Raw genomic sequence first — 23383 nt, 5'->3', positions numbered from 1 at the left:
AATTTCGACACAACATATTTCGAGTTGAATGTGGGTAATATATATATGGTGGTCGTGTTAACCCTCGAACGCACCAGTCTCCACTGTATTCACATCGTGTTCAAACCATGGTGAAGTTACAAAATAATCTATGCACATCCTAGGACAGTGGAGTCGTATGGAAGATGGGTAACGGACTGATCCCCTACCACTGCCATATCATTATTATTTTATTTGTTCTAGACATGTTATCAAGTTGAATCTGTACAGTAAACTATAGTAAGGATTAACTTATGATTAATCATATGCATCTTAACGAATTAACTATGGCCTACAGCATAAATCAAAAAATAGCAATCGATAGATTAAGTTGAAGTTGTACAACAATTTTCGAATACCTCACCTAAACGTCTGAAATCATTATAGACTGAACAAAATAAAAATACTATTTTATTTTATTCTTATAATTATCATGAGAAGTTTTTTTTAAATATGTTTTTGTGTTTATTATATCTTTCATATCAGTACAAAAACGAAGAAGACACCTATACTTTATTTTTCAAAAAATATTTTGTGAGTAGTGACGACTGTGGGTAATGATTAATTTTCAAGGAGCCCCTCTCCTCTATTGAAAAATGTTGTGTACCCTACTGCCCTAGGATTTTAATCCGCATGTTCGCATTTAACACGAATGCATAACATTAGGTGTATCATGAATATTTAACGGAAATTAACGAGTCGAATTTAAAAATATATTTACATAAATTGGCTATCAGCTCAAATCTATAATATATTATATTATAATATACTTATAGGTATAATACGATAACGTGCTGTATACAATTAAATCAAAAAAATAAATATAAAACGTATACGAATATACGATTCAATAAACGTAAACGCTCATTAGAATACTAATGCGGCTGCAGCAGTCGAGATTTTCAAAAATAATAATTAATGAAAAGGTTATGGACAACGGGTCATTCTATGCGTATTATAGTATATAGGTATTTGTAAAATGGTATTACAATACGCCAGTGGCTGGTTCACAGATTAAAAAAGAATTATCAAAAGTTAAGTTGTAATCTCAGGCCAACTCCCACACACAACACACCTATAGCAGTATTGCATAATACCTAGCTGTATATATGGTAGCACCGTTACATTCTACATGTACTTACAGGACACGTATTATTATTGTAGTGGTAAATGGTAATAATATATAAAATATTGTTTTCGAATGTTTGGTTGGCGTGAAGCGTGAAGTTGGACCGCCATGAAATTTATAATAATCAGTCGAGCTGGTACTATACTTTTTTGCATACCATAATATATTATATATTATAGGTGATTAGTCAAAAAATTCTACTGCAGTACAGCTGCAGCACATGTAGTAAATTATTAAATATTAACTTTAAAATGTTTGGTTTTATTTGATATACCTATATGTTATAGTTATGCGTTATGACAGCGATGATAATATTATGTGATAATATTTTTATGTTACGATGAATTATATTATGCGATTTCGGTATAGGTAATTAATCGTAATTTGTCATGAACTGCATGTGGCTGACGTATGATTGCAGAAGATACAAACATTGGACAAACTGATAGGATCGATGCTCGAAAACGAATGTTAAAAAATGTACCATTAATGCAGTTGTATACATATTTTAAGTACACGGTAGGTACATAACAAATTTAGACTTAAATTATCATTATTATTTTAAATATTAGATTTGCATGTTTTTTAATAGAAAATATATAATAAAGCATGATTTTTGTTATTTTCATTACTTATTAGGACATTTGACACGGTAAAGCACTTCCCTCAAACATATAATATCATTATAGCTACTGAAAAAATTGTAAGATTTAATTTATCCATTTGTATCCAGTTTTAATAATCAAATAAAAAGTGCCTATATAATTAGTAAAGGAATTGATATTTTTTTAAATATATCAAATTGTATATAAACAGTGTTGCATTTATATATTTAATTTGTATTGTATTTATAAAAATCTTCGTGTATTAGACTTTTACTTTTGAGCGTTATTACTCGTATTGCTTAACAACAAGTTTAAACAAATATACAAAATATAAATTTTACTAGTTATTCGTGTTGATATTTCGATATGTTTTTAAAATATATTACGTAGTACACGACTTAAATAACTATAATAAAGTATTAACGTACTTAAATCCAAAATAAAATATAAAATTTCATAAGTTGTAACTATTGTATGTTATTGCAGAGGAGATACAACCTAAATATGATAATAATATTATATTTTATAGCACAATATAGGTACATTGCAGTACGTGTAGAAAATATATACCTACTGTAGGTATACTATGGTGTACTAATACTATAGACTATAATAGTATAGGTACGTGTTGTAAGTGGCAACTGTTTATTATGAATTATTATTCATCACAGCTATAATGTATGTATTGTAATTAATTTTAAGCCCAACAGAATCTAGCTCACTAGCGTCTTTAACGCGCCTGGACTATATTACGGTTATTATCTACATATAAATTAGCTGCTGCCCGTGGATATACGCGCCGTCACATTATACAACTGTATGGAGCGCGTAAAATAGACCAAATGCGAGAGAGCAACGTCTTTATGCTATAGATTTGTTCTCATATATTATATATGTTCTAAAATACGAATTTTGGAATATTTCAAGTGCAAAAACTACTAGAGTCATGCTCTGCATAATATTATAAATTTATAACGTACAGTATACTCACTATAACTAGATCAAATATTCAAAATAATATAATATGAATATGTATATCGAATGTTATGAGGAGTTTCCGTCTTCTGATCACCGCAGCGAAATTTACCTTACCTATATCAAGAACCAGCGATGGTATAATATCTAATATTTTAACAAAATTATAAAATCGATAATCTTTTACACTTCCCGCTCCCTATAGGTATATCAGCACCAATAGTTTTATCCATGGAGTTACGACCCAAAGGTTTTGACCTCATTTACACAATAGGTATTATATACAAACGGTATTGAGTATATACCCATTACCCAGCGCTATCGATACTGAATATATATTTTAATATTTAGATATCAATATAATATTTCGTCTGCCACCCAAATTTTAAGGAAACCAGAACATATGTTTTTAATATAAATGTAAAATGTATACCAGAATTATAACACGATATGAAATAATCGGAATATTTTTAAATGTTTGTATAATATATAAGTACCTGCAATATCTTGTTGAAAAAAAAAATCTGAATACATAAATCAATCTAATCTAAATCGTTTATTTTTTAAGCTAATAATATCGCAGTTGATGATCAGATTGTCAGCAGCGTTCCCAAGTAGGACAAAGTGCATGATAGTTATATATATATGCCGTTACTCTCGACATTTCATCCCGTGCAGAGATCTCATCGGCTTGTTTTCGACTGCAATGTTGTACCAAATTTCGAATCTCGTACGACCGATATCGGTCGACTTTGAAGTTTGGACTACTATGAGAAATTATATTATGGAACGAGTCAGTTTCCTCGTGGAGTATGAACACGCTTGGAAAACTTTTTTGAATATTTGTTCGTATTTTTATATCGATGCATCGAATAGATTTTGATATTAAAAAAAAAATGTATTATTATATAATATTTTATAATTTTTCGAACGGTTGCGGGGGCACGGGCCGAGACACTCCCCGTATTATAATGTATACTGTTGACCGTCAAACCGAAATGCAATGTATGGAAAACTAAATTCAATCTGTCCGCGGTCTGCACGGTCGGGGACTCTCAAAATCCAACAATAATCTGCGGGGACATCGTCACATTATATTATTATTGTTCCGTTTGTGTTTCGCAATGTCCACACCATAACAATCATAATAATAATTTACAATAACATCATATGACAGTCGTCAATTATTTTCACAAACGAATTATTACCGGAGCAATCATTAATTGCGCGCCGACGGACGCCGGGCCGGGCCGCTCGGGCACTGCCGCGGACACGCGTCGACCGGCCGCCGCCGCCGCCGCCGCCTTCGTCGATCGTGCGCTGCGGCGGTGGGGGGCCGCGAAGCAGTTTGGCGGGAGGGCTCGCGGGTCTCCCCACCGACGTGTATCGCACTGTACGCGCGGAGGCGGCGTCATACCACAACAACGATAATAATATATTATAGTAGAAGTAATAGTAATAGTAATGGTAATAATAGTAATAGTAATAATATTATAGTGATATGGTAATAGCAATAGTAATAGTAATAATAATAATAATAATATAATCGCAGCGGCAGCGACGCGGCAACCGGCGGCAGTCGCTTCCGTCGCGTCCGCCCAGCAAGTACTGTCGCGACACGGCGTAAACCGCTGTTACCTATTTATTTTTTCATTATTGTTTATTTTTCATTCCGTTTCGCGCTGTGCCGTCCGTCAGTGTGTATTCGTTGTTCGTCCGCGGTCGCATTCACGACGCTCGCGAACACGCTTGTTCTCGCCACACCGGTCGACGGTTTTTATAGTATTATTATAAATAATATAATATAATATTATTATCGAACGATATTATTATTTTTCGCGACAACAACATACGAACTATTATTGACATCGAACATTTTTTATTTTAAAATATTAATTTATCGACGACGGCAGTTTCATTCGCGGGTCGTGGAAAAACAAACATTTGACGTTTTACGATTTTTTTTTTCGACTACGTGTTCTCCACATGGATAACTCTCCGTCCTGAACGCCGTAGACAGACCGCGAGCAGCACACAAGCCAACGTGAGTACCTGCTAAAATATTTTTTTTTTTATTTTGCGCTTCCGTCGCACCCAAAATTATTATTAAATTTTGTCAATTTTGTCAAGCCGACGACGCTTTGCACCGTTGTCGTCGGTAAAATTGTTTGAAAAAAATTGTTTGCCCGCGATTCCTCATGCCGTCACGATCGGCGCCTCCGCTCCGCGGCGACACAGCTCATTCGCGCCCCGTTCCCTCGAGGTCGCGACTGCAGCCCCAGCATTCAAATCTCCACGCTCCCGAGACAATTTACGCGAGATGTTAGTAACCAATACACACTGTCAACTTAGTATTAGCATCTTGTCGTTGTTGCAACAATTCGCGATCTGGCTGGGTTGGTGTAGTTGTTTAATATATATTATTATTTATATTATCGTACTATTAGATTATGAGTTTATGACGGCACGCGCAAAGACGAGAACCCCGAGACGATTAATAAATTATGCCTCGCGTTTTCACATAATCCCTTCCGCCTAATTATTCTATTCAATTTCGTGCGAGTATCAGAGACAAAAATCGTAATACATTTTATATCATACAATAAAATAAAAATAGTCGAGAAAAAATAATCCTTCCAAATAATATGAAATGATGGGCGTTTGAAAACTTTTTAGTATGTTAAAATGATCTTATAATATATTATTATTTCGCACAACCGACCTATCCCTGTGTCAAACGAACTCGACTTTTAAGTAAAAATTGCTAGCGGCGCTATTCCGTCGTCCCGCAATGATCTCCAATTAAATTATTCCATTACCTTTAATATAATACAATAGTTTATTGTTATTGAGTGCAAGTTTATCACATACTTTATTATATTACATAATATAAATTTACCTATAACTGAAGAGGTTATTTTTACTTTATAGTATTGTATAATGTTTATTTTTCAATTATTTATTAAACATTACATTATGTTATTGTAAATCACTCGGCGATAAATGTTATTTATAAAATATAATTTTAAATTAATATACTCGTAAGTATGTATTTAGTGTACGAATGGGTTTACATAATTTTTTCGTAATCTCGTCGAATAAGACAATGTCCACTTCATTCGACTTCATTCTTCAAACGCGCTACAATTTTTTTTATCGCTTCAAATGTTTTATAAATAGATAGGTAATAACGTAAATATAACGTACCTATGTATAGGCACTTGAAAAATGTAGAAAATATTTTCGCAGCAGATATGGCATAGTCCCGTAGCAAATATTACGACTCCCAATCCACCGTAAATCCAATATGTACGTGTTCAGTCGAAATCTGCAGCGGATTGGGTTCATCGTACTTTTTGTCATAATGCAATTATAGTTCAAGGTTGCTGCCAAGGAGTAATCAGCGTACTTTGTTTTTAATGAACGTGTGGACCAAAACGGTTTTTGCAATGAATCATAGTACCTAATAGGTACTACCTATATTATGCACGCCCGTTACAAGGAACCTAACAATAAAAAATGTTGGCCGCTAATTTCGTCTTTCTTCGTTTCTCAAGTATCGCGTGCGTGCATAAGAATTTGTTTCCTCGGCATTCAAGTTCCTCGGAATTCTCGTGATACGATAATAAAATAATCGTTTTAACAGAATCGCATACGAATATGCATTTTTATTTTGAACGTTGAAAATTGAGATTTTTAACGTATATAATATACTACATGCAGTTATACGACTCATATGAGTATCTGAGTACTAGATATATGTGAGATGACTTGAATACGTTCAATCGGTTCGGAGCACATACTCAGAGATAAATAGTGAAGATAGTACGAGATAGTGCAATATAATATAATATAACAAATAAGTATACGCCAACGACCTTATGTATATGCAACGTAAAAGTATAGATATCATCAAGATTTTTGATTTTAAACACTTATAGAATTCTTCGAATTCGTTACAACACGAAAACATTATTATTGTTTTTATTTGACGATTGCGATAAGTTGTTAAGTAAAGATATTTTTTGGAACGAACTTAAAATTGTTTCCGTAAACAAAGTAGGTTGCAATCCAGGTATACATGGGAATAGTGTTATAAAGAATATTAAACCTACTTTGTGGGCAAATATAATACTGTCGCTGTTTTAGTTCACACGCGGTCAAAAACACATTAGAAATGATTTCATTAATAAAACATTTAATATACGCGTCTCAAAAATAATCGTTAATATAATGAAAAATAAATATCGTTAATCGTGCATTTAACCGATAAGTGAATTATTTGTAGAACGTCTGTTTTATCCGTTGTCCCGCTGTTTGCGGCTGTTAATACAACAAATATAGCTAATTGGAATATTTTTCGATAATTGCCTTTAATTATTTTATAATTTAATCAAATCAAATAATGACGGGTACTTATCAGGCTGAATTGTAGAAGGCATAGTTAAAAAAAAATTAGTTTCGAGAATTCGCAAAAACATATTATAATGTTAATTTAATGAGTGCAGTCGATGCATATTTTTTGTCCAAGAAAATCCTTACTTATAATACTGCCCACTGCTAACGACCACCTATCGCTATTAATTTCGGATCTCAATGATTTTGGTATAATGTATTATAATATAATACCTTTTCATCAGGTCGCGTGTGAGTTTTTTATTTTACAATGTCTGAGAAAAGCGCATGTTTTTAATTTTTAAATATACCGACACTAGTTAAAAAAAAGAAACGGTTCATTGTTGGTAGGCCAACGTATTGTGTGCTCCGCGGTAATGATTATCTAGTTTTTTGGTGTCCTCTCGGGACGATGAAACATTTTTTTTTAGCCAAACACGTATCAGTAATTATTCAGTTGCATGACGCTTTTGTCAACAGTGTAAAATAAAAACGCATAATACATACTCAACTGAAATTAGCATCATAATAGTAAACACAATATTATAGATTTTTTTTAACTTCCCAATAGTCACGAAACTAAAATATTGATCATAATATTATGTCAATGATATATGTTTATATAATATTATACAGTATACATCACGTATACATAATATTTAAATGTGCAATCGTTAAAATAGATTATTTAAAACGTGGATGGAAAAAATGTGTACCTTATTATTGTAATACATACGCGATACGAGCTAATACCTGAATGTATAGCTTACTCATACCGCGGCCTATTTACCGCCACCGCTACCATGGTCATGTTCGTCAACGAAATGTATTTTCGATGAGTTTAGTTCGGCCGAGTTGGGTACTTGGGTGTATTACATAGATGATAGATGACTACTACCGTAGGTCATTACTGGCCATAGTATTATGTACGCGTGTTATAAATTCGCATACTTTTCGGTCGCTGTTTTACTGTCCAAATTATACCAATAATTGCTATATTATACATTGTTCTAAGTTAATAAAATTATAAAATGTATCGTTTTGCGTTTATTGTTTATGCATATAATAATATTATGTTTATTGGGCTTGTATACTTGCCGTACCTATCGATATTATATGTAGGGCGTCGTACGCGTGCAATATGTACATAGGTACCAACTATTATAATAATAATAATAATAGCTATAATAGTAATATTATAATGATATAGTACGCTGCGGTTCATTACCCCCGGGGGCGAAAACCGTCGAGACAGTGCTCCAAATACACAATGTACCTAGGTAATAATATAATATAATGTTTATAAGTTATAACATAATATCAAATATATTACATATTACCTATATTTATTATATTATGTGCACGCCACCGTCGGTCGGTATATTGACACAGTGGCAGTGATTGCGTTCGGAAAAAAAAACACAATTCTCGTCACGGTAAGACACCGCGAATCCGGGCCGTTTCGATAATATTGAGTGCGAAACGATATTATTATCGTATCGTATCGTAATAACTCGCTATCGTAACTATTTTTATGCCGGTCATCGCCGCAGCTACAAGCGGGTACACCCGCGACGTCAAAATAATAATATTTTACGAGTAGTCACGCACATTACTACGACCTACCTATTCGATTATAATATGTTTTCTTTCTGGTTGCATCTCTGTGCAGCTAAATGCACGTATTGTGCTATACCAAAGGTGTACAAATATAATGGGTACAATCGTGGATAGGAAATGCCTAGACTAAATGCAAGAGAGGCACTGCAGTGATCGTAACGGCGGCCAACTACCGATCTAACGGTAGGTAGGTACCAGCTACTATGATGGTTACTGTGTCATGAATCATGATAGATCACCTTAGATTCTTAAAATTCAATCACAATCCAAAATATGTTGCCGATGAACAGTTGACTCCTATTCCCATATTATTGTTTATAGGTATAATAATGTAATATTAACCCAGTCACACGGTACACGGTGGTGGTACCTAATTAGTAATCGCGTGGCGTCAAAACAGTGAGAAAATAAATCTAAGAACTAGGTAGTCTACCAGTGCGTTATAGTATTATAGATTTATGAAGTGAGTAATATGTAGGCACTCACGACTTACCCATATTACAATAATACACGGGACACGGGTTTTACGGGTGTGGGCCTCCGCGAGATTCTATTCGTACCGACAGTTTTCCGTGATCTTGTTATTATTATTATTATTATATTATTATTTTTTTATCATTTCGATCCCACTCGGAAACCGTTACGCAATTATTATTCCGATGTTATTATGTCGCGAAATTCCTACGTAATTATGGCATGTTCGAGTTTACCGTGACAAAAATAGAATACTCGATAGTGTATAATAGTATGATATATGCTTACACAATAATGTATACAACTGTATTAAATGTATATGATACTCGTGCAGGTGGGTATGCAATGCTCGGATACAGTATTTTTATGTTTTTGTAGACCCCGTTGAAGGTTACTGAGAAAGGTTCTCTACCGATCGATGTTGTACGATCAACAAAACGTAATTATTATAATTTCGCGGTGTCGTGTTGCCATTGTGGCCGGCTATGCTGCTATAATATTTAACAATCATTGGATTCACGTTGAAAGATTACAATTGTAATTGTGTGAACATTCAAACACGCTTCCAAGTGTAAACAGTATTGAATAGAAAAAAAAAATAGTAATAACACTAATAATAATAATAATAATAGACGCAGAAAAAAAGTGTTCATCACAATCACTGTTCTCTACTCGTTAGTTATGAAAAACATCTCATAGAATAAGAGTAGGTACATTATTTTTTATGTCGCGTTGTTTAAATAAATAATGAATTTAATATAATATCACGGGAATAAAAATCAATGAGGTTAAATGTTTTCTTGCCCGATATTTTTATCGATACATGTGAACTAATAAAAAAAAAAATAACAGTATAGATAAGGATTAATGAATGTATAAAAAAAAACCCCCAAACGTCGATATTGGACGACAGGCACCCGAGGTTGTACTTTGTAGTAGATAGAGTAAACATTGTTCTGCTGACTACGATTGTCCCATTTTAAAATCGAAGTGCATTTCACCTGCTGACTCGCCGTAATTTTAGATGGTAGTGCTTGTGTGCGTGTGAATCGGAGTGGTGGGTCTGGAGTAGGTGTGGGTGTTGTTGAAAATCGGGACCCGGTCGGCGGACCATCGCTATAAACCCGAATAAAATAATTAAAAACACATAGTACGCACATGGGACGGAAAACCTTCGATTTAAATAGCACGAATTTCTCAAAGTTGGCTTCAGGTACAAACATGAATAATCTCACAGAATCTGCGAGTGCCGTGTAACGCATGTACCTACGATAATAATAATATAACGTGCTTAGAATTTCCATAACATGTTAAATCACCATTGTGACGTAGGTACACGGTGTTCGCGAGTCGTTGGTAAAACAAGTCCTACCTACTACGTAGTGGGAAAAATTTAAAAAAAAAACAGGTGGTACGGATAAAAATAAATAAAACGTCACTCACATCGTTTCGCCCATTGTAAATATATCATCTATAAATAGACCCGTCGGTGAACATTAGTTACACGTCATGACTGAATTGGCGGGTGCGATTTCGACACAGACCGGCATTAAAGTTTTCCCGCAATATTATAATTTGTTTTCGCCGTCTCGAACCGGTTGCAAAAAATCGTGTGTGTGTGTGTGTGTGTGTGTGATCGCTCTCGGGTCGAGTGGGCACGCACTTTTGAGTGGAGCGCCACTCGTGCTACTCACGTGCACCGAACGACGAGGCTCGATTTGGGCGGAAAATCAGGTTTTGTGTGTGTGTGTGTGTGTGTGTGCGTAAGTGTGTGTGACGATCGCCATCACTTCCGAACGGCGAGACCGGAAGCGATGCCGATCGGCCCGGCGCTTAAATCGGAGCGATGATGAATGGCGTATGGATACCACCCGTGTAGGTACGTCAAATGTAGTATAGTAGAGCACGTCGGGAATCGGAGCGCGGAAATAGAACGGAACGGCCGCCGTCTCGTTCCGGTTTTGTTCTAGTGTCTCTCAATATTTCGTCTTTCCCCGTCGCCCTACTATACAGGAGTCTTATTGTAGTGCGGATAATAGGCATGTACACTCGCTGCTGCGTTCGATATAATAACATTACAACAATATTATTATGACTATCGGCGCGGTCGTTATAACCGGTGGGCAAACCGGGGCTCGTGCTACATTACGGATAAAACGACGACGATAACGGGATCGAAACGATAGTAAAATCATATTAATTTTCGTCACACAAAACGATCGTCGGGTGTAGTACTGTGCAGGGTTTCCACTGCTCTGAGTTGTTGCTGCTATCGCGATGTCAACTTCGTTTTCCATGTAAACCGCGTGGTTACCACGTTACCGTGTCATATACCAAAAGTGTTAAGTGGTTGAGTGGCTATTAGTGGCTCTATTGTAATCGTGGTCTTACTTAGGAACGACATGTCTTAATCCGGAGAATAAGAAGAAAAATTCTGACCTCGGGTCGTACGGTGATAGTGGAATAGGTACTTCAAGTGTAAGCTGTGATCCGTACTTTTATCTAAAACACGTATGGGTAACAAAATGTCGGTAACGCGTTTATTCAACTCTACACTCTACGCGGTATACTGTGGAAACTCTGTCGCACAATATTATTATAACACGGTCAACGTGACCTGACCAGTGCGTCAGTACGGTTATAATATATTATTATTATTATTATTATTATACTGCAATAGAATATCCACGTAACGCCGCGCTTAAGGTCAATGTTTACATCGGCAGACCGACCATGCGTTACGTAACGCCGATAATAATATTGTAATGATATTATGTTATCATTCAGTGTTAAAAATAAATTTACATACAAACCGATGTATTGTTGTGTCGACCGGTGGTAAAACGAGCATAATATAAACAACCCACAAGCAACCTAAGACCAACCCACCACGTATCTGTAATAATATTCAATGATCATTTTTTTTAAAACCTTTTTCACTTATTCTTAAAGATGTCCTGTTATTGTTTTTCTCTCTCATATTGACCATCGATAAGCAATCGCTTCTGAAGACCGCGTTCGACTCGCCACTGGTGTTAACCTTTTTGCCCCACGACGATCGGTCCTTTAAACGTAGGTGCATACCGAAGGTGCTTTTACACTTATGTAATAGATAATCGCGTCGACCATTATTTAAAATGTCGTGTTGAGATCCCGGTGTTTTAATTGGATGAACGCCGTGGTTGTCTTTAATATAAATACCAGTATACCATGCTACCAGGTGGGAAAATATTCAACTTGTCGTGCGGTTACAGTGGTCAAATGGTTATCGATTACAGTGCAGCTGATAAAACGTTCGTAATAATAATATGAAAGGTTACGCTCTCTAACCTCTAACCGGGTTCTAAATATGACGCGTATACAAAGATAATATTATTGTGATCAAATAATAAAACAACACAACGAATTGCGGACGACGCGCACTATGTACAATTATTGTAGAATGAAAAGGGACCTTAACATAATACATCATGTTAACAGGTAACGTCGTCGTGACTACAATATTATCATAACGTCACGGCATTATTGTCATACCGCGTAACAGGTATCCGCGGTTGTGGGGGGGGGGGGGGGGGTAATCGTTCACGCGGAATCGGCGCGCACGCGAAACCGTGCATGCTCACGCACGCGTTCGGGGGCCAAGTGGACGACCGCGTGCCAAAGGCCGGCGCATAAAAATATTCGCCGAGCTAAAAATGAAAAAAAATGCATGTATACATGTATATTATATATATACTTTGATATGATAAACATAAATAACTGGTCTGGCGACGACGACGGCGACTGCGGTGTTACTGCACACTGTTAAATAACAATCGCTCGCGACACACGTCGTGTATAATATTCTGACACGGACGTATTATGGGTATTATCTCGTCAGTCGTCGCTATGGAAAAAACAAATAAATGGGTAGGTAATGATTACGAGAAAACAAAACGAAAATCGGTGAGTGTGAACAAAAAAAAAAAAAAACGATCCAAAATCTATTCCCTCAAAATATTTTGTGCCGAAAATCGTTTCGCACAACCACATAATTTATATATATATACACACACACAATATAATATAATAATACAATACAATAATAATATATTAATATAATGTATAAACTTCACCTTGAGGGTGAAGGCCAAGGCGGTCGGAGCGAGTTGGCCTACAAGATCCCACACAATGATAATAATATTATATTATACGGTCTCGCGTATTATATCTTCGGCGCACGCGAAATGATGGACAAAAAACACACACACACAACAGCACTCCCTACACGACGGCGACGATTATCTCATAATAATAATAATAGTAGTAATAGTAATATAATATACGCGCAGAGCACTTGCATTGACGATGGCGGCGGCGTCGGTGTTTGGCAGTGTATATTTTATTTTATTTCGTTTATTTATTTAATTTTTTCTCTCTCTCACACACACACACACACACACACACTGCGTTTTGCTCAACCCGAGTCGTGTGTAACACGTCCAAGGCCGTCGAGTTTTTTACGACGCGTAAAATTCGCGCACAATGTCATCGGACGATTTCAAAACGTATACTACAAGCATAATAATGCGTGTGTGCACGATATTATTACATAAACCCGCGTAATGCGTTTCATCGTGTTTATAATAGTAATAATATTATGCATCGTTATAACTTTGGCCCCGCCCGCCCGGTGTCCGTTTGACATCGTGGCGATTGGATTTGTTTTCTTAATCCGTGGAAAATCCCAAGTATCTTATTGGATATAAGACGTATACAGGCAGAAATCCATTCGGGAGGGGGGGGCCAACATTTTTAACATCAATGTGAGCCTCAGAGGGTGGGTTAGCTTCGCTCCCACACGACTAAAAAATTATCCTCTTTTTGGTGGGGGTGGGGGGGGGTCTGATGAAATTTTTGGGGAGCTTATCCTGTGGTCATATTATACGGATCGTTTATCCGTCATGCCTATACCTACTATACAAAATATGGTTCTACTCGGCGAGACGTTGATATGTCATTACTTCGCGCACGTCGTTATTATTATTATTATCATCATTATCCGGTGAACACGGCGTGTCTTGTGTGTGTTTTCTTGCAAGGCACACGTGACAATAACAGTGCACACCTGTCGATTTCACCGGTTTGACATTAAACGAAAATCAATAACGATAGTGAAACATATTAATCTAATATCGTCGTCGGAAGGGTGGAGAAAGAAAAAGGGAAAATAAAGTGTGTATACGTTTGCGCAAGACTGCAGCTGCAGCTGTTTATAAATAGTTATTGTATATTGATGTAATTTATGGGTGATAAGGCACACCCGCAACCCGCTCGGTACGCCGCGGGGTCGACGTCCAACACGCTCGTTACAACACCGTTGATGTGATGTCGATATTATTATTATTATCATAGAACTATAACAATAATAATAATGATATGATTCCGATATTATTATGCATTTATGCATTATTATGTGCAATAACGTAATATTGTATCTATAACGGAGACGATAATGATATGCGTAAATTGCGAAGCATGTGTCGCGATTACCGCAGGTTCATAAGCGTGCGAGCGGGGTTGGCTGTTGACTTCGAACATTTTTTTATTTTTGAGGCTTACACGATTATAATAAATTATAAAATGTAGTACAATATTGCAATATAATATACATAATATAGGCTATATCAGGTGTTAATATAATGTATGTATATTCTATAATAGTGGTAAAAGTGAGTGATGTTTATCAAGCATAAATAATTATAATATTATGCATTATAATAAACTATAAATTAACTTTTGATTCGGAAAAAAATACTCCATTTACAAATAATTATTACAATATATAAATCTTATATTATGTCCTTGGTATGTGAGTGTGAGAACTGTTCACTAAATTATAACATTATGTAGTGAATTGGTAAATTTTGATTTATTTCGTGCAATATACTATTATGTGATCAATGTATATTGTATATAAATTATCATCCGCATGTAGGTATAGATAAAGTTAGGTCAGTGAATAATATTGTAATGATTAAAAACGTTATCCCCTCGGTTCCCCCTTACAGTTGTTGGAACAGCGATCTCGAAATAAAACAGTAAAGTTTAATCGGTGCTTCGGAGAACGCGAATCTATCTGTATATTTGACAATGTATAGATTATCTCTGACCATACCCGGTCGATATGGTCTGTGTACGGTTGTGACCAGATATTACCTTATTAGTGTAAAGTCGCAGTTACCAGTCCACCGGTACGACCTATTTGCATAAAATGTCCTTTAGTATAATAACTATAAAGGCTACGACGAGCCACTTGTCGATATTATTATCGTGCAGGTGTGTGTTTATAATATTATAATTAGGTTGGTTTATTTATGAGCCCTCGTTTATGCGTAGTCTCGCGCGCCAGCCGAAACGAAAACGTTTCGTGGAAAACAGAGACGAGGCAGAGGAAAATTACGATAAAAAAAAATTCTAGGACATTAGCGAAACAATATTATAATAATATATGTTTGTAATAACATATTATTAACATCGTTGTATATTACGAAACAGTGACAACACGAGGCTCGGATGACGCCGACTACAACTGCTCGACCACATTTTCATCCGTCGCCGACGCTTTAAAATATTAATTTATTATTATTATGTACAAACAAATTACGATAATAAAAATATTATGTGTAAACGAGAGCGACGAGCCGCACAGCGGCTGCCGGCGGAGCCTATAAATTACAATTAACGTAATAATATCATATTATTATTGTTGTGATGTACGTACTACCTACTGAATACTTACTCGGCACGATTACGACCGATTGTAATGTAAAATGTAGAAGTGTACCAACAATCACGTTGTTTTTTTATAATTGTTTGTTATTGTAGTTATTAGTTATTACTTGTTGCTTCTATAAAACTACATAAATTATTATCGTCGTCAACATAAACGCTATACGTTGTGCAGATCTCGACGACGACGACTGTCGCAGACAGACGTATTTTCGTTAATTGCTAATCGTCGTTGTTCGGTATAATATTATTATTGTATTGTATACAAAATGTCTCGTTCGATCGGACGCCGCCGTCGATGGATTTTTAATGTCCGGACGGTGCCACAATATAACTTTCTAAATTTTCCAGTCTGAGCATTTCCTGTATGTATATACATTTATGATCTACGATTAGTGTTTTTAATTAAAAAAATACGAAAACCCATTTGTAATGAATACAATACATGTAAAACATGCTTATCTATAAACCGAAATGGTAACAAAATATGTGCCTAATGGCATTCCATTTAATAATTAGTATATGAAACCGACGTTGCAAACGAAACAAATATCGAAAAGATTATAAATTATTTTAGTGTACACACACACACACACACACACAAAATCAATACAAAAATCGACCGTAATGTAGAAAAAAATATTCATTTTCGGAAATTGGGTTATCGGCGGTGTTGAACTCTCTTCTGTTCAACAACGACTGCCCTACGCGTCTTATCATAATAACGACTGTGTACTTTTCAAATTTGTGCTCCAGAAGTCCAGACCGTGCGCTATCGTATACGTGAATCTCATCACGTTCGCTACTTATATTATTACTTTTTTACAGTATATGGGTACATATACGATTAATGTAGAAAAACAAAAAACCGTTTTATTCCGATATCGTGGATGAATAAGTAAATGAAACGCATTTCGAAATAGATAGGTAGGTATAATCGTGCCGGAAACCAGTTGACGAGTGTAAAACACTGGCGTTAGCCGACGGCTATTCGTTTGAGTTTTTGTCGATCCTCAGATCACTACAACATTAATTCTTAGCGCCAGTACCAGTCGGATACCTATGATTGCATAATATACTATTATTATATTGTGATCATACGAATTTCATCCGTCACTCGAAAACTAGTTTTTGCGACACAACGATATATGCAGCCGACATTCACCTCGATGGTGTTCTCAAAAGGTCAAATTAATAAAATTAATATTATTATATAACATCAAGTAGCATTCAACTGCGGCGATTGTAAATGCGGTCCGTTCGCCTTTTACCAAACGGGTTGGCCGCGCGCGCATACTGGTGCAGAGTATTACCTTTAACTACTAACTACCTATTTTTTACTGCTACACCGAGTTTACTGTGTTATATAATGACAATCAATTGCGTGATATAGTGTAAATATGGAAAAAAAATATTCGCCGAACGGAACCAGTGTTAAGACATCGTCGGATATCATTACGCGCGACCTTGCTCGGTTTATATTATTATTGTATTTCCTCGATCTCGCCGTCCTTGGCCGGTCCGGCGATTTATATAACATTATGTATAATATTATACGCTTTATTACTTATTATTGTGTTATAACACGACGACCGTATAGAAGTTAGCACTGCGACATATTAATACGTAACATCTACGGGTAATGCGAATGTGGTCACCTCGGTTGTTACCTCGGCGCGTAGTGCAACAAAACCACTGGTCGGTTGAATATAATAACGTTAGAAAAATGTATTTCAGAGATCGAATTTTTAGATTCCGTCCGTTTATAAGATTTCAACGACTGGGGGGGGGGGGGCCTTTTCCAATGCCTCCCCGCGAGCGTGTTTAGTAGTCATGAGAGGGGAGTATGTATGTAGTAATTTTTTTACCGTAGCACGTGTCTGTTGCGAAACAGTAGCTTCGGAATTCCACCGCCGCCGCTGCATTAACGATGATGTTTCGTTCAAGGTTGCCACACGCATACTCGTGTTCCGATACAACCATTAGCATAACACTAACTAATAGACATGTACACTGCGTCACAGATTTTCCAAACAGTCTTCGTCATCGTCGTCATTTGGTTTCACGGCACTAAATCCTATCCTTTGCTAAAAAAAGCACTAATAATTCCACGGAAACTGCTGGTCTGAAGATTTTCACGAATTATGAGTCGTCGAGGTTAAGGAGGTGTATTTTGGGAATTCCCATAATTGATACCTTTTTGGCCCAGTTGATTTAAAAGTTAATATTACAAAATACGAGTACCTGGTACATCCATATGGGAACTTAGCCATCACTTAGCCCGCCCCCCTTCCCACTCAATAAACTGTCGTTAACCGGAGACCATCACACACGTATAATACCGGAAAAGCGTTTCGGGTATCAATACCGCATGTGTCTCAATACTATTGTAGCGTTTAATTTGTTCAGGTTGTGTGAAGGAAATTTCCCTAAGACTTGTATCTGATTCAGAATTTGTGTGACGGCATGGCCGTCGGTATTATAGTTATATTATAAGGTGTGAAACTCATGTCCACGTACTTGTGTTTGTGTTAAAGGTTGAGAAATGGTAGCGGACACGGCCAGCAGTTATCATCATCAACAGAAAACTCAGCAGCAGCAGCCGCAGCAACTTAACCAGCACCAGCATCAACAACAGCAACAACACCACCACCAGCAACAGCAGCAGAAACTCCACCAGCAACAGCAACAGCAACTTCACCAAATCCACTTGCAACGCCAACAACAGCAACAGCAGCAACAAAATAGTGGCGGAAACATGCCACAGTATTGTAGTGATATGGAACAGTCGGGCGGTCCCGGGAGCATGAGGTACGATGACTCGGTATCTCCCGGACCGGAATCGCCAGGACCTGGTGAACCTTACCCACCCGGGTTTGATCTGACAGCGCACCTACAACACAAGGAGTTCTTTGCTCAGCGCAAGCAGCGTGAGTTTATACCGGATAACAAGAAGGACGAGAGCTACTGGGACCGGAGGCGGCGGAACAACGAGGCGGCTAAACGATCCCGTGAAAAAAGGAGGTTCAACGACATGATCCTCGAACAGCGGGTGGTCGAGCTCAGCAAGGAGAACCACGTACTCAAGGCCCAACTCTCAGCCATCAAGGACAAGTTCGGCATCAGTGGCGAGGCTGTGGTCAGCGTTGAACAGGTAATAATTCAAACATCATCACAATACGGTTATGGGTTAAGTCCTTTTTTTAATTAAAAAACGTTTTATGAGGGGTTTAAGCAGAATTTACACAATTATGAAGTTATTTAGTGAATAATAATACATCATAAATGATATGTTGTTTGTAGGGTAGAGTAGTATGATATAAAGCGTTGTTCGTACAATCAAGCGATGTGCTTGCACTATTCTCTCGGTCGTTTTTTCCTTATTGAACTTTTTGAAAACCATAATACTTAACACCTGTGTACCACACTGGAACGAGTGAACGACCTGCCCGAATCAACACGAAACGCACATGTTCCAATATTAAACTAAACGCGCACAATAAACTAAAATGTTGTCGAAAAATGATTTATAAATTATCATTGGTATGAACCCATCCCACCCAAAAAAACCACTACCTTCGTATAGAATATATAGACCCAAATGATTCGATATACTAACAGTGGTTTTTCTTTTGCCCACTCCCAGGTTATGGCTTCTCTGCCTACAAACGAACAAGTATTGAGCATCACGAAACGCCCGAAACTGTCCACGTCGTCTTCGTCCTCGTCAGTGGGTTACTCTCAAAACGGGTCCGGTCCCATACCCACTTCGGTCATACACCAGCCTGTCCAGTCGACCACACCCAAAATGAACGGCTCTTACTATGGCGGCGCACAGTCCGACTGCGACAGCCCTGTCGACCAACACCAACTTCAGCAACAACAGCAGCAACAGCAACAGCACCAGCACCAACAGCAGCAGAGTGACCGTTCAAACGGCGTTGGTGGCTTGCAGATGTCCGTGGCCGCCGCAGCCGTGGCCGCCGCGGCCCAAGCCGGGTACCCTCCGTACCCGTTTGCGCCCGTCCTGCCACCACTGCAGCCGCCGTCGTTCGAAGCCGCCGCCAACAGCGTGCTGAACCTCAGCCGCCGGCCACAGTCTCCTTACGAGCTGAGCAGCGGCAGCGGTGACGACACATCATCGTCTTGCGTGCCCATATCTTTGGCGTTCGTGGCCGCGGCTGCTGCCGCAGCGGCCGGTGGAGTAGTCGGACCGGGTGGCTCGTTGGTCGGAAACAACAACAACCAGAATAACAACAATCACCTTCATCAGCACCGACACCGGCACCACTTCAACGGCAACGGCATGATGGCCATGATGACCGGTGGCGGCGGCGGAGGTATACCGATCGCGGTCCTCAACGGCAACAACAACGGCGTCTCCATGGTCCACGCCAACGACAACAACTCTGCAGGCATCAACGGCAACAACATCGCAGCGATCGTCAACAGCGGCGGCGGGGGTAACGGTGGCGGCAACTGTCTGCCACACAAACTCCGCCACAAGACTCACTTGGGCGACAAGGACGTGGCGGCCACTGCGTTGCTGTCCCTGCAGGCCATCAAGCAGGAACCCGGAAGCAGTCGGGCCAGTCCACCGTGGGACGCGGAGGGAAGCAGCGACGAGCGCGACTCTGGCATCAGTCTGGGCGTCGAATGGGGCGTCCGGCCGTCGTCCGCTTCGGTAGCCGCGTGCCCGACGGCCGCCTCGGTGGCCGCGCCCCGAGCCGCCGCCATGCAGTCACCGGCCGCCGCCACCATGGGTGGCGAACCGGCCGACGGTGCCGTGCACGCGACCGCCCCGACGGCCGCGGCCGCCGCCGACGACACCAGGCTCAAGTCCGAGGTGGCCCGGCTAGCTTCCGAGGTGGCCAGCCTCAAGAACATGTTGTCGTCCAGGAAGTCGGCCACCGCTGCTCCGGCCCAGTCCACCACCGTTGCGGTCAACTAATCGCGGCCGCAGGCCATGAAGACGGATACAATAATAATATTATTGTCATTCGTTATCGCGATCCACAGGTATTTTGTTTGTTATACGTTCGCACGCGAATCAATATGTAGGTAAATTATTATTTTTTTTTTTCTATGATTATTATTTTTACTTTTATTATTATTATTTTTATTATTATTTTAATATTATTATCATCATTATTATTATTAAAAGCTCTGGTAGTTTTGACGATGTTTCGCATATTATCAATCGAACACGTTTTCGTCGCCCACCGAATGTCTTATTCTAATACTATATATGTGTACATATAAAATAGATGATATTATGATAATGTTTTTATTGTTATATCGAAACTCGAATATAATAATTATTGTTTTTTTTTTTGTTTTTGTTTGCTTTCCGAAAGACGAGCGCACACTTGATGATCGGCTAACAGACCGGCGCAAACAATATAATTGTGCGGGGGTGATTGAAATCATAAACGCTGCTTTAATCTGAAAACCATGTTTTCCTTTATCCGTCAGTGCTGGCGTTCGTCAGGTTATTTGATATTAAAATGTGTAAATAAACATGTAACAATAACACATATTATACGTACGGGGCGGTTCTCGAGTTGCCGGTTTTCCGGGTTAATAATTTATGACGGAGACACAACTCCAAATTTTTCGCCAGACTCAGTGAACCGCGGCCGAGAGAGAATCGCCCTGTACGTACGCTGTATATAATATATATGTATATTATATTAGTGTATGTGTGTGTGTGTATAAAATATAAATATAATTGTTTTTTTTTTTCAATATAAACGTTACGCCAAAAACATAACGGACGGCGGCAATACGGCAGGCGAGGACGTTGCTATTTTGCAAAAATAAGAATATTATTATTATTTCCTTAGACGTTTGTGTGGTGTGCCGCATATGCGTATAAACGACCGACTGTGGTGTAATAGTTAGGTAGATATAATTGGACCCAATAGTGCAAAACGTTCTTTTCGCCGCCAGTGGTCGCGATTGCAACTTAAAATATTATTATTACCATCGTTGAGGAGACGTTTAAAGTCAAATTTCCATTAGTGCAGTGAGGCGGGGGCGTGCCTCGGAATCCATCCACGACAGACCCGCCGGAATAGACAACTATTTGGTTGCCTTTTTCAATAAGATTTTTAAAATAACGCCTCTAGAGGACCCCTCTCCTCCCCTTTCGAATCTTCGGAAACCACTTCTCCCGATTCATACGGCAGTGCCGAGGCCGAATAAAATATATCTGTGATAAACGTTCGATCACGTACCTGTTGCCGTTGTTCGGTTTTTGAGTTTTTGGTGATGCATTTTGACGCGGGTCGATAAACGCCGACCCTGTAAAATAATAGTTAATATTATTATACATAGTAAAATTGTATAAATTATTATTATGATTAATAAAATAGATATAATAACGAGAAGGAAAGCATATTATACAATATTGTAATATTACTTTATCGTCTTGCGTTTGCGTTACAATATCGAATATTAAAACATTATGCTTAGTGTACAATAATATTATAATGCAATTTTATTATATTGCATGAACTCGAGTGTTATTGTCGAAGAATATTACGATATAATGGTATTTATTTATTAATTTATTTGTACGATCACTGTAATATTACTATTTTGATTTTTATTAATATTATTACTCATCGTCATGAAACTTATATTCTGTAATAAATTATTTATAATCGTAAGTTTTTATTTTTTAAACTTGTACAATGCAAAAGTTTTATGTTTTTTAATATTATAACGCGTAACATGCGTACATAATATTATTATGATTTAACAACCTGTACATATTATTACATAATACTATAAGATTGTTATTGTTTTCTACTATCTATATATTATTATTATTATTATTATGATTATTATTATTATTATTATATTATAAAAAATATCCATATTATTGTAATATACAAAATATATATTATAATATATTGTAATGTATTGTTTTATATAATATATTATTTACATCAAACACGATTGTATTATTGTGCAGTGCGGGAGTTTAAAAAAAACAATGAAATACATATTATTTTTTTATATTATATTATATATCTCTATATAGATTATAAGAGACCGAGTGTACAGTTTTTCGACATCGCCATTTTCTCCCGTCCCCTCCACCTCCCCCTCGAGCGACGCCGACCGACTTGTTCGGCACGTTCGCTCACCACACTGTCGCGCACAATATAGTAATAATAACATAGTCTCTCGAACATAATATTATAAAAAAACCCGTTTTAACGGGTCTCGGCGAATACCGCCGTTGTTTCGTTTTGCAGTGTTTTTTTTCCTTCTAAATTTTATCATTATGTTTTGTTTGCCCCCGGAGTCGTTTAAATACCGTCCCGAGACACTCGACGTTATAAAAGCACCTATACCTACTGTACTGTCTTACAAATGTCATCTG

General features: G+C 37.7%; 1 protein-coding gene across 1 annotated transcript; it reads left to right on the top strand.

The window, feature by feature from the left end:
• The first annotated feature begins 4303 nt into the window (after positions 1 to 4303).
• LOC111036336 (homeotic protein female sterile-like) lies at positions 4304 to 20984 on the top strand. The gene is made up of 3 exons (XM_022318332.1): positions 4304 to 4771; positions 18525 to 19141; positions 19634 to 20984. Exons 2-3 carry the CDS (start codon positions 18533 to 18535, stop codon positions 20936 to 20938), a joined length of 1914 nt encoding a protein of 637 aa, XP_022174024.1. The 5' UTR covers positions 4304 to 4771; positions 18525 to 18532; the 3' UTR covers positions 20939 to 20984.
• The last annotated feature ends 2399 nt before the right edge of the window (positions 20985 to 23383 follow it).

Source organism: Myzus persicae, unplaced genomic scaffold, assembly GCF_001856785.1.
Source record: "Myzus persicae strain clone G006 unplaced genomic scaffold, MPER_G0061.0, whole genome shotgun sequence".
NCBI lineage: Eukaryota > Metazoa > Arthropoda > Insecta > Hemiptera > Aphididae > Myzus > Myzus persicae.
Note: the sequence above shows the minus strand (reverse complement) of the source record. Positions and strands in the feature narration are given on the sequence as shown.